The 14,026-nt window shown below is 44.0% G+C and overlaps 1 protein-coding gene across 1 annotated transcript; it reads right to left on the bottom strand.

Annotated features, from left to right (window-relative positions):
* Nucleotides 1-7,901: 7,901 nt before the first annotated feature.
* On the bottom strand, nucleotides 7,902-13,314 carry TMEM52 (transmembrane protein 52). The gene is made up of 5 exons (XM_077837471.1): nucleotides 13,261-13,314; nucleotides 12,646-12,689; nucleotides 11,475-11,519; nucleotides 8,855-9,024; nucleotides 7,902-8,215 (listed from the first exon to the last, which is right to left on the bottom strand). The coding sequence occupies exons 1-5, from the start codon at nucleotides 13,312-13,314 to the stop codon at nucleotides 7,902-7,904; spliced, it is 627 nt and encodes a 208-aa protein (XP_077693597.1).
* Between the last annotated feature and the right edge of the window lie 712 nt (nucleotides 13,315-14,026).

A 14,026-nucleotide genomic window follows, 5' to 3' on the forward strand; every position in this document is an offset into this window, starting at 1 on the left:
TTTAGTTAATCTAGTGCAAACCCCTGTGCGGACACTCTTAGTTCAATTTAAACCAGATTTATTGCAGTGTAGCTTAAATAAATTGGGAATCAGCTTAAGCTAAAACAGCAATGAGCCACTCTTAACCAAAATAAGAGAGTCCAATTTTTAAACTGATTTAAGTTAAACAATCTCAACTCTCTTATGTAGACCACGCCTAAACAAATGCTATCTCACAGGCAGGAGTAAAACTGAGCTCAGTTTGCAAGTGACACAATCCAGTGGCTTTTCAGAAACCATTCTTTCCATGCTGATTCAGAGACCTGAACAGAGAGGGGTTTTTTTTGGCATCTACAAAGCTCAGACATCATTGAAAATATGATTGACAGTCTTCTTTAGCCTATTATATATTTGCATTGCACTAATGCCTAGAGGCCTCAGTGAGGGATCGGGGCCTTCTTGTCCTAGGGTAATTATGAATGGGTCCATAGTATTTTCCATAGCACACAACCCTCCAGTACAGGATAGTTCAAGCAGGCAGAGTACACATATTCATAGATTTCAAAGAGGCTTTGCTTTTATCCACAAAACACTGTCCAGACCAGTTCTTGTCTTACTCCAGCAGCCACGAATCACGTCCTCAAATGACTCCTCAAGCTCACCACACTTGCTTTGGTCAGTGAGCAAATGTGACTTGTTTCTACCAGCTCTGAGACAACATGAAGAGCTCACACAGCACCCATCTGATGCTCAGCTAAGGGTACCACTAGATTTCTTGCACCTATATGCTCTTCTTATGCAACAAAAGGCCTTCACTCTGTTCCAGCAATGCAATCACAGAAACATTCCTCTAGAGTCCATGGTCATCTCCCCTCCTTAGGAAATTTTCCGTGTCCCAATCACTACTAGTCTGAACAGACCCTGTGTCCAAACATGAAGGATTCTCTCTCTCTCTCTTTGATTCCTAATATCTCATCTTTATTTACTAGCTTGGTCTTTCCTTTTAACTCTCTAGGGCTCTCCCTTCACTCACCTCTTAAGTAAAATAAGCAAATATTTTTTCAAATCTATCTTTATGTTGATTTTGAACAAGCACAGTTCACCAGGGGGTAATTCTTTCCCTAAGCTGCCCTGGGGAAATCCCCCAGCTTCCTGGAAACCACCAGCCTCCCCACCAGACCAATTATAAGATAATTGAGAGCAGGTTTAATATTTCTTCCCATCATGGCCACAAACCTTCACTGGTGGTAACTTCCCAGCACTTGTTTGCTAATAAAGCCTTCTATGCAATGCAGGCTACTGGCTCTTTTGGGAATAATTTTATTGCCTACTTCACAGGGTTGTTGGGAGGGTTCCTGACATGGTTTCATTATTCAGATGGTGCCAGTCCGTACCATAAACAAGCACAAGTTGTCCTGGGGGGTGGTAGGGAGTATCTAGCTAGCCCTTTGTACCTTGGCAATGGGCAGCAGATTGAAGAAGCAGGGAGAGCTCTCACCTCGCCAGCCAAGGAGGCTGGGGGATCTGTGGCGGGGAGGGGGAGCTGCACTCCCCACTTGATCACATGGGAATAGGAGCTAGAATGTGAAATGAGTTGAGCAGTGAGCTGTAGGCATCAGTCCTACAATGTGAGCAGGCCCCAGCATCTGCACAGAGTCCCACAGCCTTCAGCAGGTCTCTGGTCAGGTGCAGGGGTTCATTTGCATACAGTGCTTTGCAGAATCAGGGCCTTAGTCCAGGTGGTAGCCTCCATATCAACAAACCTCCAGCCTGTTTTGGCAAGTCTCAGCGGCGATATCTGGGACTCAAATGGCTGTAGAGACTTAATACACCTGAAAGCACCACCCTCCAAATCAGTCTTGAGGAACAGTGGGGCAGGGTGCCCTGCCTGACCTACCTCAGGCAGTTCTATGGCCTATGCCCATAGAACCTGAGCACTCTCAGTCACTACTGTATTTATCCTTGCAACATCTCTATGAGGCAGATCCACAGAAGCCAAAGTGAGTAACAAGTGGTGGAAGATGGAGATATACCCCCTCTCTCCTTACACTAAAATCTGGTTTTAATTAGGACAATTTCACAATGACCAGAATTACAATTAGCACATTGCAATTCATCGTGTAACGTCCTGGGCCCATCTCATCATATCCATGTACCTCATCGGGACTCTGGGATAGGCAAAAGAGACACACCACAGAGACTCCATCAGGTGTTACACTAATCCCAGTACGGAACTTTGAGAATTTTAGCTTGGGCTGTCTGGATACAAGTAGAGTACAAACACAACCAGTAACTGTACTGAGAGTAAAAAAATTTCATTTGAAAAATTGGATGGAAAATGGCCATTTTCCTCAACAAACCAATGTGCTGAAAATTTCCATCTCTTTTGAAATTTTCCAATTTGTTTGTAAAAAAACAAAACCTGAAAATCCCCAAATTTGGAGGGCAGGGGAGGGGTATTGTCAAACCAGCTCTACTCAGTACTTAACTTAGTTTTGAATCTCAGTGCTTTGAAGTAAGGAGTTTCCCGGTAACTGCATCCTATTAGATTGATTTCAGAGTAACAGCCGTGTTAGTCTGTATTCGCAAAAAGAAAAGGAGTACTTGTGGCACCTTAGAGACTAACCAATCACTCTGTACAACAGGAAAACTCTGAAAGTCAACTACAGTATCGTTGCAAAGTGCAGTGTTTGGGATCATTACCTTAGCTCTGTTTAAGAGGGGAATGTATGTAAGCGAAACAGCAGGAGTCTTTGTAGATAGAGGAGGCTGTGTTGCAGATAGGTTGTGAAAGAGGCAGGATTAACTTGTGCAGCATTTCAGAACTCATGTAGCTTTCTGCAAAAATAGCACTACGTGTCAGAAACCATACTGGCAAGTTAGAGTGAGCATGAACACTGAATTCCGTATCAAGTTCCAGTACAAAATATGCTAGCACTGGCAGGGAAGATATGATACTCATTGTACTGGCAAAAATGTGGGCAACCCCTAGAGAGCACCAGTTTCCTAATCAGAGCACAGCTATGATATTTAAGTTGCTAATTTAGCACCCCCAGCAGGAGCTTCCTGCACATCATTTGCAGAAAGGGCCTGCTGCCAGGCTTGAGGGTGTAGACCTTGGAGATTGCTTGTGCAAGATCTCTCACCAAAGAGGATGGCAAGCTTGGGGAAGATAAGACTGGGCTGTGAGCCCTACCTGCTGTTATTTTAATAATACCTAGCTCTTATCTAACACTTTTCATCAGTAGAGCTCAAAGCACTTTACAAAGAGGTCAGTATCATTCCCATTTTACAGATGAGGAAATGGAGGCACAGGGAGATGGCAGCTCAGATCCTCAAAGGTATTTTAGGCACCTCACTCCCATCAAAATGAAAGGAGGATCTAAGATGAAGTGACTTGCCCAATGTCACCCAGCAGGCCAGTAATACAATCCAGGTTCCCTGACTTCCTAGTCCAATGCTCTGTTTGCTAGACCACACTTCCCAGACAGGCCAGCCTGCTAAACTAATCCACTGAGCAAAAGACAAGTTGCACAGGCCAATTACCAGGCTGGCTAGGAAATCACTAGTCAACACAAGTGAGAAGGGTTTAGCATTGCGGGAACCTGTTGAGGAGTCTCAAAATCAATTGGCTGGCAAGGAGGATGTTTAAGAATCTTGTTCTATCAACGTAGTCACGCACAATAGCCTTGGACTCAGGAGACCTGTGTTGATTTTCAACTCTGTCCCTGGCCTGCTGGGTGACCTTGGACAAGTCCTTGTAGATCAGTTTACAAGGGAGGTACGTGCTGGTATCCTTATCTTCCAGATGAGTAAAAGTTTGAGACCTACTGATAAAAAGTGTGATGAAAGAGCTAGGTGTAATTCACAGTACTATTTTCCCCCTCTCCTTTGGGATCAGCTGTACTGGACTTTCCCCATTTAATTATTTTAAAAATGTGAGGTAGGGCAAAACTGACTAAGTAAACAACCAAAACATTTTAACAGCTCTACAGCATTTAGGGTTTCACAGATGTCACTTTACTTAACAGCAGGAAGTTACACTGGGGGTGAAATACCAGTGCAGGCACAGCCAAGATGGCAAACAGTAACTGGTCACTCGATTACAGACCTAAAAGGTGCAATATTATTTTTGAAGTTTTTTTTGTTGTAAACTCCAAAGAGAGATTGCTGAATTGGAATTAATTTGCAAACTGGACACTATTAAATTAGGCTTGAATAAAGACTGGGAGTGAATGGGTCATTACACAAAGTAAAACTATTTCCCCATGTTTAGTCTCCCCTACCCCCCACTGTTCCTCACACGTTCTTGTCAACTGCTGGAAATGGCCCATCTTGATTATCACTTCAAAAGGTTTTTTTTCTCTCTGGCTGGTACCCATTGTTTCATGTTCTCTGTGTATATAAAATTGTTCTACTGTATTTTCCACTGCATGCAACTGATGAAGTGGGCTGTAGCCCATGAAAGCTTATGCTCAAATAAATTGGTTAGGCTCTAAGGTGCCACAAGGACTCCTGTTCTTTTTGCGGATACAGACTAACACAGTTGCTACTCTGAAAAAAGTAAACTGCCAAGATGGACCCCAGGCTGGAAAGCATATGGGGCCTACTCCTATTTCTTTTGAGGTCTACAGCCAAAGACTTCCAATGTACGACAATAAGAACAGGCCCTTGCTCTGTTATGTCTGCAGCTAAGTGGAGTCAGTGATGTGGTGTGTCCCTATACCATTTAATCTCCAGCAGGGAGGAATGTAAGTTGATCAAGAAGGCTACTTGTCAGCAAGTCAGCTGCATGTGATCTGAGAAAGGCAATCCCAACCACACTGAGGTACCAGGTGCAGTTCAGGGTCTATATCATCAGCATTTCCCCTCATTAAATGTCTTTTACAGCAGCCTTAACTCAGTCATTAAGTTTCCATTTGGGCTGGAATCAAACAAGTAACTTCTTGTGTTAGGGGTGTTTTGTACAGCAAACTTCACAAATTGCTTCAGCCAGCAGAAGAGTGTTCCATATACTCATGAACTCCTGTTACCAAACACCAGGACTTCTGTGCCAGTTTGCAGATGTGCTGAACCAGGGACAACTCCAACTGAAGCCAATGGGAGCTGCAAATCTGAAGTACAACTCCTCTTTTGGCAGCCCTAGTTCATCCAGTACCATCAAGACTGGCAAAACAGGAGTGGTTTTTGCAAAGCTAGGTGCAGCTGTTCGGAGCCAGATTCCAGCTATTCGGTTGGATCTTGATTTTCTCTTTCTACTCTTTCAAGCTGGTCTCTGAAGGCTCCTCACCCCACTACCAGGGCAGGGGAAGGCTTAACTGAGCCTTCTACAACTCAGGCAAAAAAAAAAAAAAAAAATCCCATAGAAAACAGTTTAAAAAAACCTGATACTAAATGCCAAAAGTTGGTGCAGAATTCCCTGGCTTGGTAGGTTTGTGTTAAAACTACCACTCACTTCCAACCGCAGCTGAGCCTCTTTGCTTCTTCTAGTACAAGTCAGACTAGTCACTAGTTCCAGTCAGTAGGGAGCTTAAGAACAAAACTTCACCAGTGAGAATAGGGCTAGGAGGGACAAAAACAAACAAACAAACAAACAAAAAACAAACAAACCAGCCCCAGGGCCCAGCCAAACACCTTTGTCAGAACAGAGGACAGCATCGGAAATACAAGTTTACACATCACTCTTCCCTCCCGCCCCCCTTTGTACCTGCATTCCTTCACCTGAGAGTGAGTCCCAGGAGTGAAATACCAGCGGAACTGGTCTCTGCAGTAATTCCAGAAACTAGATCAAAATAAACCCTCCCTAGAGAACAAGAATAGAAGTGGGAAAGGCATAACATCCACCCTACCTGCCAAGGGGCCTCGTCACCTCTCAGCTTAAATGGTACTAGAAAATGCTAAAATGATTTTGCGACACTTTAATCTGGCAATTATAGTGCAGCCTGAACCCCATCTACAAAGACCATTCCCCTCTAACGAAAGGCTGAGCTCATAAGTCTGAAAGCTGGTGATGGCTAAAGGAAAAACATGAAATGGGAAAGATGACCTGCATTCCAAAATGAAGAATTTTTAACTGATTAAGCCAGGGCTGCTTCCCTTTGTGCTAGGCATTTAAGTAGCGGTAAACAGCTTTCCAGAGCAGTGCAATCATACATTAGTCCCCACAGAGCAGTGGTTCATTCATATAGAAACAGAGGATGTTTTCCCCTATAGGTTTATTTCTTGGCACTGCAGCTTCCCCCACAAAGAAGATATTTTTCTGCAATAAACACGCATTTGCTAACTATGTCACAATGAACTACTTACTTTTGAGACTGGTGTGGCTTCCCCTCCCTTTTAGTCTTGGTCCTGTGCATTGTTCTGCTAGTTCAATCATTACCAGTGTGTAGGGCTTCAGTTCCCAAACAAGCAGCTACTAGACGGGTACTGGAAATGCTTACTGCTGGGTAAGCAGCAGCAGTGCCCTATTCAATGGGGATTTTTGCCCAATACAGTTGTTGCAGCTGCGGCTTTTCCTACCTTCATCTTTTTCCTCGTCCTGAGTTCACTTTACCCTTTTTTCTAAAAGATTTTGTGCATTCCGTTTCCTCCCAACAGTTGCAGTAAAGAGGAGACAGAAAATCACACTGCCACTGGAAAAAGTATCCCAACAATCAGAACTTATTCAAGCTCAAAGGACTAGGATTTCTTGGACCTGCAGTTTTAAGGGATAGAAGGTTTATATGGTTCCCATGCACACACAAACGGTTAGCGCGCAAGCCCCACAGTCCCAAGGAAATATAGTGTGGAGTTGAACTACATGGTATGAAAGATCCCTTCAGTGCTCATTTCTATTGTTCTATGCTTCACATCTCTTTCCTTGAAGAGATTTCTATTGGATACTTTTCTGTGTAACCCTTTCTTAGGTTACTTAGATCTCACAATGGCAGATGGTTTCCATTAAAAAGTTAAAATTTTATTTATAGTTTAAAAAAAAAATCAGTGAAATAATAAAAATCCCATAAGAAGGTCAAGCACTGCAGCTTTATAACTTAACTTTTTCTGAAATTCATACTACTGACAAGGCATTCAGTGTTACCAGATCATTTAGTTTTTCAAACCCATTGGATTCAGTCAGCAAAAAGCATGAATACTTGAAATATTTTAATACCAAACCATGTATAAAAGTTTCTTCCAGGAGGCTAATTTGTACTGTAACTGACAAAACCAACAAGCATCAACCCCCTGCCCCGCATCTTGAAAATGATGGTTTTTTTAACGATTCGGGTCTCCCATAATTGGCACAAATGCCTTTTCCCTTGTCTCTCCCCACCACTGTGGAAATAACAGTGTGGATTTCAATTCATGAACTATAGTAGGGTCCTTGGGTGCCATTTTCCTTCAGTTTAAAGAAACATTCGCCGTTACGTAGCAACGAGTTCAGTGCTTCAGCAATTTGCTGGACAGTTATCCTTCTCAAAAGAAGAGACAAGCTATAGAAGCTCTTGAATTTGCACTTACTCAAGACTCCATTTCTGCCTCAAGTTTGGGAAACTCCATCTTCTGTTCAAGAACAATGCACTGTTTGCATCATTCTGGCATCTAATGAAGGTGTCACTATCGCAGTACCATGCCCCTGCCCTTTTCATTGCTATATCAGTACAAGGGATTATTTTTCATTGGCAGGACACAAACTAGCATCCATGTATCACCCACATAGGGTATTTTTAAACTGCTGTCCTCCTATTTCATTTAATACCCTAGAAGTGTCAACAGAAGATTACTGCAATTGCAGGAAACATTCCTTCCACATGACAGATCATTGATAGGGACATCAGATTAGGCCTCTTCCCATGGTTACTTGCATATAACATCAAACTTTTAATGTCTTTAGTACTTCTCAAGGTCCTTGTATTGCTCTATCTCCCTCACCCCTAAATGGGCTAGAGCTGAGGTTGGCCTTGCGTTGCAACTTGTGGTTCTTCTGAACTTGGCTGTGTCTCCGGTTCACCGGTCACAGGAGCAGAAGAACCTTGGTGCTGATTTGACTCTTCTGGTGCCACTGACTCAAGGATGTCATTGAGTTTCTGGCCCACCAACACTGTCTCGATGTAGGGCTTAGCCATTTTGATGGCCTCATCATAGGAGGGAGGCAACTCCATGGCATAGAGGCTGTAGGCTGGGGGAGACATCGTGCTCCTATCCATATCCCCAAATGGAAGTGGGGCACTCTGAGGGTACTGGAAAGAGCTGTATGCTGTAAAGAGAAGGCACAATAAGGCTTGAACAAGTGAATAAAATACATCTTTGTATAAAGAGCGACATTATTTTTCCAGTAAATTGTGCATCTATAACTGTGACATAGATGGAACCCACCCAGCCCCACCCGGAAAGCAATCAGGAGAAAATGCTTTTGTTTAGACCCATCTAATTATTATAATGAGGTGTCTGACATAATGGGTGCATGCTGTAACCCAGACAACAGGATACTTATTAGTTGGGCTTCTACCATTCTGGTTTTGTGCTATAGCACCTATAAGAAGCAGTTTGGCTGGGACGGACAGAACAAAATGGCAGGGCAAGAATGGATGAGAGAGAGAACATGCACAAGGCCAGCCCATCAGGGATTTATTTGAACCGTTAGTGCACTAAACCCCGGTTGCCTTCTGCCACTTGCTCACTGTGTAGACTTGGGCAAGTCACTGAGCCTCTCTCTGCCTCTGTTTCCCCATTTACATGTGGGATGATAGTACCACACAGGGCCTGAGGTGTTGAGGATTAGTTAGTATCTGCTTTAAAGATGTGAAGTGCCAGGAGTATTGCACACCCAAGTGCTAACATCTCCAGGATTAAAGCCTGAATTACCCCCGAACAATAGCCCCTGAAGAACACTCACAGGTCACGGTGCTGTGGGCAGTGCTATCGCCATCAACGGCGATGACCGTCATATCGTAGGGGCGTCTAGGGAATGTCTGAACTGGGGGTCTCTTCTTCCGGCAGCAGAACTTCACGCAGCTTGCTGTGATGCCACACAGCAGGAGCATGAACACTGTCAGTAGAATCAGCCTAGGAGATGCAAGGAGAGAGAAGCCCATTGCTTTATTATTAATGCTTTTTCTCTTCCATGAATAGGAGAGCTTTAACTCCTAAGGACACTCTTTGCAAGGCCTGGCTTACCTACTACATAGGAGTCTTTTTTTATTGGTGCTGGCTCTGTGTGTGTAAATGCCAGCATGAGAAAAGCCAGTTACAAAACTGTCAGCTTAATGTCCCCAAGCTTTGGTGCTACTGATCACTTGTTAAACCCTTCCTGACTCAGGGATGGTGTTAAGTTAAAAAATTCACAGGCCAGACTTTTTTGTATCTGTTGTATAACCTTATAATACACAACACCTAAATCAGTATTCTACTGAGTAAATGAGGGCAGTGCAAGAGTTTGGACTTCAAAAGGTGCTGTTTTCCCAGCATTCCCATCTGGACTTCGACACAATACCAGATCTAGACCTCTGAACCACTTCAGTCCTCAAAATAGTGCATAAGTGAGATTTCATGGGGCATAGGCATTTAATGGTGTATTGGCCCTCTACTCAGGGGTCAATTCCACCCAATATACCTAAAAATCTAGATTTTGGTGCTTCTGGCTCCCCTCTCAAATTTAAATTCTGGAGTTTTCCCCATTCTTGAAAGTGTTCTTGAATGAGTTAAGTGTTCTCATGAGCTAGTTAAGCAATAAGGCATGCCAGGCGGGATTGGGTTGCAAGAAGTGCCTAGGAGTGTTGTAAAGAGAGACCCAAAGTCAAAGATTTAAGTATTCTCATGGTACATTGGAGGGAACTTCTCCAGAACAGCTGACACACCAAACTTCCATGTTCGGATTCCTTCCCTCCCCCCAACTACTCACACAGGTCAGAAGAAGAGACCCCAACAGTATTGTCTCCCTCCTCTCCAACCAATTTAAAGGTAATACTGACAGATCAAAAGCATGCCTCCAAAATAATTCCTTCTTAGCACCCCTAGATTACTAAATATGACAATTCAAAAGTAACCAAGATTATACTGCAGGGGATGTTTAAATCCAAACAAACTGTTTTCCTTTAATTTTAAAAAGAGCATTTCTATTAGTATGAGGATCACGCAAACATATCCCTTGTCCACAAAATCTGGAATTTGGAACCTACACTGAACAACAGCTCAAATTCCATACCACAGGCTTTAGTACTCCATGGGAATCCAATACCTTCCTTGACCCCGGGGATCTGAACCACAGTTTCCTGCACTCTCAGGACAACCCTTATGAAATTGCTGTTTTAGCAAACCCAGGTTTCTTTCCTGCTCAGAAGTGAAGTTAGATTCTTCAAAACTAACCTCTGATCAGCAGCTATAAATTCCTAGAGTTTCAGGCCATTTAAGATTACGTTTAAAAATAAAACGTAGAAAATTCAGAACACAGCAATGGCAGAACAGGAAGTAACTGATATTCAGGGCTCGCTTTTACATTTCATAGTATAAAACTTTGCTGGAACTTTGTAATAAACATTGCACCAGAGAGTCAGCAGAATATGACCTCATCACCAACCAATTAGATCATCCTAGCATTCCAAGAGCTTTATGATTCCACATTCTGAGAGTGACCTCTGAGGGAAGTGATGATTACTGTACACTGCTATAATAGTGTAACAGTTCTGAACAGCAAACTATGATACATTAGTTTTACTGTTTATAAATGCTGACAGCTGCCTTCAAGCCGGTCTTAAAATGTCAGTTAGTTTTTGAAACAGTTCTGCATATCAACTGCCACTGAGAGGGTTTAGAGTATTTGTAGAAGCCTAAATTAGTCCAAATGCTAAACTGTAGTTAACACTGGCCAATTTGCACCGTATTCCCTCATTAAGTTTTACAGCATACATCCTGACATGTACACTCTGAAGCTGCAAGCCAAGATGCATATAGCCTGCAATATAATGGAATCACTGATCTGTCTATTACAATAGTGTTTGCCTATTTGTTTTCTCCTTTTTAAGTCATAAAATCAGCCAATAAAAAAAGGTTACCCATCAGTCAATGACAAGGAGTTCAGCAAGCCGTGAAAGAAAGAACAACATCATAACCCAACCATAAAAGGGAGAGGGGGATAAGCAAAACCTGATGCAATGCCAAGAACTGACAAGTCCACTACACTGCACTGCTGATCCCTCTCCAAGCAAAGATTCAGCAAGTTGTCTGTTTAGAAGGGGTGCACAATGGCTTTGGACTCAAACTGTAACATATCAGAGTTATGGGGATGGAATACTCATCTAGGAACATGTCCCACATAGAATGGAATTGATTACTTTTTCATCTAGCTAGTCTAGGTTGTATTCCACTGGCACCTTTCATTTAGCCACAGGCAGACTTTTTGACATCCTCTTTGATTCAGGATCAGAGACCTTTGTCTTTATTCATCCATTCCTACTATTTATTTGTTTACATCAGCTCCCAAACATCTTGTATGTTAAGTAAAATAAATCTGAACTTACCAGACATACCACAGGCTAGTCCAGTTAGAATTATTCCGAGCACACCTGGAAATGAAGGTGAATAACTAAGCTCAGTCTCTACATTCAAATACTAATTTCAGTAACAAAGCAACTAAATTTCTCACTAATTGCAGAGTAGAAAGGGCAATTAACAATTTAAGAAAATGAAGCTAAAAACAAACTCTGTACTTTGTTTCATAAGATTATCATAAACAGTTTTAACAGTAAACAATTGTAAATGTTTAACAGTAAACATTGTAAACAATTTTAACAGTTTAAAGACAACTCAGATGCTGCAATGAAAATTGTAAAACAAACTATTCCTAGGTTTCAGAGTAGCAGCCGTGTTAGTCTGTATTCGCAAAAAGAAAAGGAGTACTTGTGGCACCTTAGAGACTAACCTATTCCTAGTTTCTTGAGTAGACAGCTATTTAGGCTAAGGAAATTAGCCATTGAAATTCACAACTCCCTTAGATGCATCTGAAAATTTCCAGCCTAAGGCAGCTTTTTCATCCTAAATTATTCTTATAGTACTCTTGCCATGGCTGTAATGCAAACAAAAGTGCTGTAATGGGACCTGCCCATAAATACAAAAAAGATGACATCACTTCTGTAACAGCCAAATTGCCAGAGTGGGAGAAAAATAGTATTACTTTAGCAAGTTGTATCCATTTAGCATATAGAAAACCAATTTATGCATCCAGTCACTGGGCTGTATTCACTCTTTTGTGCCATTTTAGCATAGTGGATATAATCAGAATATGAAGATTGAAGGGAGTTACTTTAAAGTTAGCTGACTTTCTGGAGTGAAGATGTGGGGAGGCTGCACTTATTTTCACTACAAAAATAAGCTCAATCCACACCCGGTGAGAGGAAAAACGGCAAAAGGGCATTTCGAAGAAGGGAGTCAAGTCTGAATGAAAGGATCGGTCACCCCAACCTCCTCAGTAGGTAGGATTGAAAGGAAAAGAAAAGAAAAGATGAGCTGAATTGGCTTGATCAAATTCGTGGGTTGTTCTCCTAGGCAAAGGCTTTCCAGAGAGAAAAGATCAGCAGCAGAAGTCCAGACAACCACCCAAGTATAATCAAGTAAAGAATTCCACTGGGCCACATCATGATTAAAACAGCTTCAGACCTATGCCTTTGCCATAGCGAGAGAGGTTTTACTTACTGGTCGGGGCTATCGCAGTTACTCTGGGAAGAGCAGAGCGCTGCCTGGGGAAGGAAGGAAGGAAACAGCATCAGATACAAACCCCGAGCGTGCATGGAAGCAGACAGCCAAAGGCAGAGAGCCCCGATCCTCAGAGGCCCTTGCTTGCCTAGCTGCGTGTAGCTTTGTCGTTCGATTTAGAGCCTCAGCCTCCCAGCGCGTTTGCAAGAAGCTAAACCCACCACACGGGAAATAACCGTGCAAGCACAATCAAATATCCCCGCCGCGCCCAACGCCCTCAGAGGGCTCCCGCCACGAACCCTGGGCTTGAGCCCGTCTCCAGAGAAGGGAATTTACTCAAACAATAAAAGAAACGGCCGCTGGTGAGAACAAGCCACCACTGCCGATCAGCTGAGGGAGAAGGTAGGGGAAGGGGCATCATATGCAGTGTACGTGCCTAGCTAAGCAGGCTGCACAGAGCTGCCCCAGAGGCCCAACAGGTTTTAAAGCCACAGGAAAGTTTCTTTAGGCTGGGGCTTGTCTGCGAGAAGCTTTCCTCGCCAGGCGAGCCCGCAGAAAGCAGCTGGAGCGAACGCACGTGCTCCCGCCCGCGAACAAAGAGCTCCACGGACCCACCTGCAACAACAGCAGGCTCCAGCCCGTGCACAGTCGATGCACCTTGCCAGCCATGCTCCAAAGCAGCCGGGGGAAGAGAATCGGGTCCCCTACGTCCAGAAATGCCTCCAACAACCCTGCGGAGATCAGGTCTTGCAAAGCCCGAGGAACGCGCCTAGGATTGCACCCAGCTCTGCCAGCCTCCCTAAGGAACAGGCAGCTCCCGGCTGGCGAGCTTGTCGCTTCTGGGCAATATTTATCACCCTCCCTCCTCCGACGGCGGCTCACATGCCTCTGAAGCCCCGCCCACCAGAGGGGGAGGCCCGCCCTTCCTTTTGCTGGCCTGGTTCGTTGCAGCAGGAGGGGGCTGGCACTGGGATGGAGCGGGGGGGGGTCAAGCACAGCAGCCGCTCTGTCTGCACTCACACGCAGCCGGAGGAGCGATTCCACCCTCCTCTGACTACGGGAGGATCCCGTGCTCTCTGCAAAAACCACCCCCCCGGACCAGTTCACAAAGGGACAGCATCCTCCTCCAGCGCGTTTGGCAGAGCCCTCCTAGGGAGGGTGCTCGGAGCTGGCACCATCTGCCTTACAAAACTGGGGCAATCCCTGGAAGAATTGAGAAGCAGAGGGGGCTAAGTAACCACTGCCAGCTGCAGTCAGACCCCATCAGTGCGTGGCCTGTATGATTCGGCTGCTGACAGCATGCATATACCTGTCTCAGTTCTAGTGGCTTGTTTTACTAGAGCACTCTAGGAACGGACCCCCTTCTTTACAGCAGCCTCCT

The sequence above is a fragment of the Eretmochelys imbricata genome, chromosome 18 (genome assembly GCF_965152235.1).
Source record: "Eretmochelys imbricata isolate rEreImb1 chromosome 18, rEreImb1.hap1, whole genome shotgun sequence".
Classification (NCBI taxonomy): domain Eukaryota; kingdom Metazoa; phylum Chordata; order Testudines; family Cheloniidae; genus Eretmochelys; species Eretmochelys imbricata.

What these genes read in the sequence shown, in the direction of transcription:
- TMEM52 (XM_077837471.1), bottom strand. Translation starts at nt 13,314, where the DNA reads ATGGCTGGCAAGGTGCATCGACTGTGCACGGGCTGGAGCCTGCTGTTG. An exon ending in ACTAGCCTGTGGTATGTCTG is followed by an intron (nt 9,025 to 11,474) that starts GTAAGTTCAGAT and finishes TGCATCTCCTAG; the next exon opens with GCTGATTCTACTGACAGTGT. An exon ending in TGCCCACAGCACCGTGACCT is followed by an intron (nt 8,216 to 8,854) that starts GTGAGTGTTCTT and finishes TTCTCTTTACAG; the next exon opens with CATACAGCTCTTTCCAGTAC.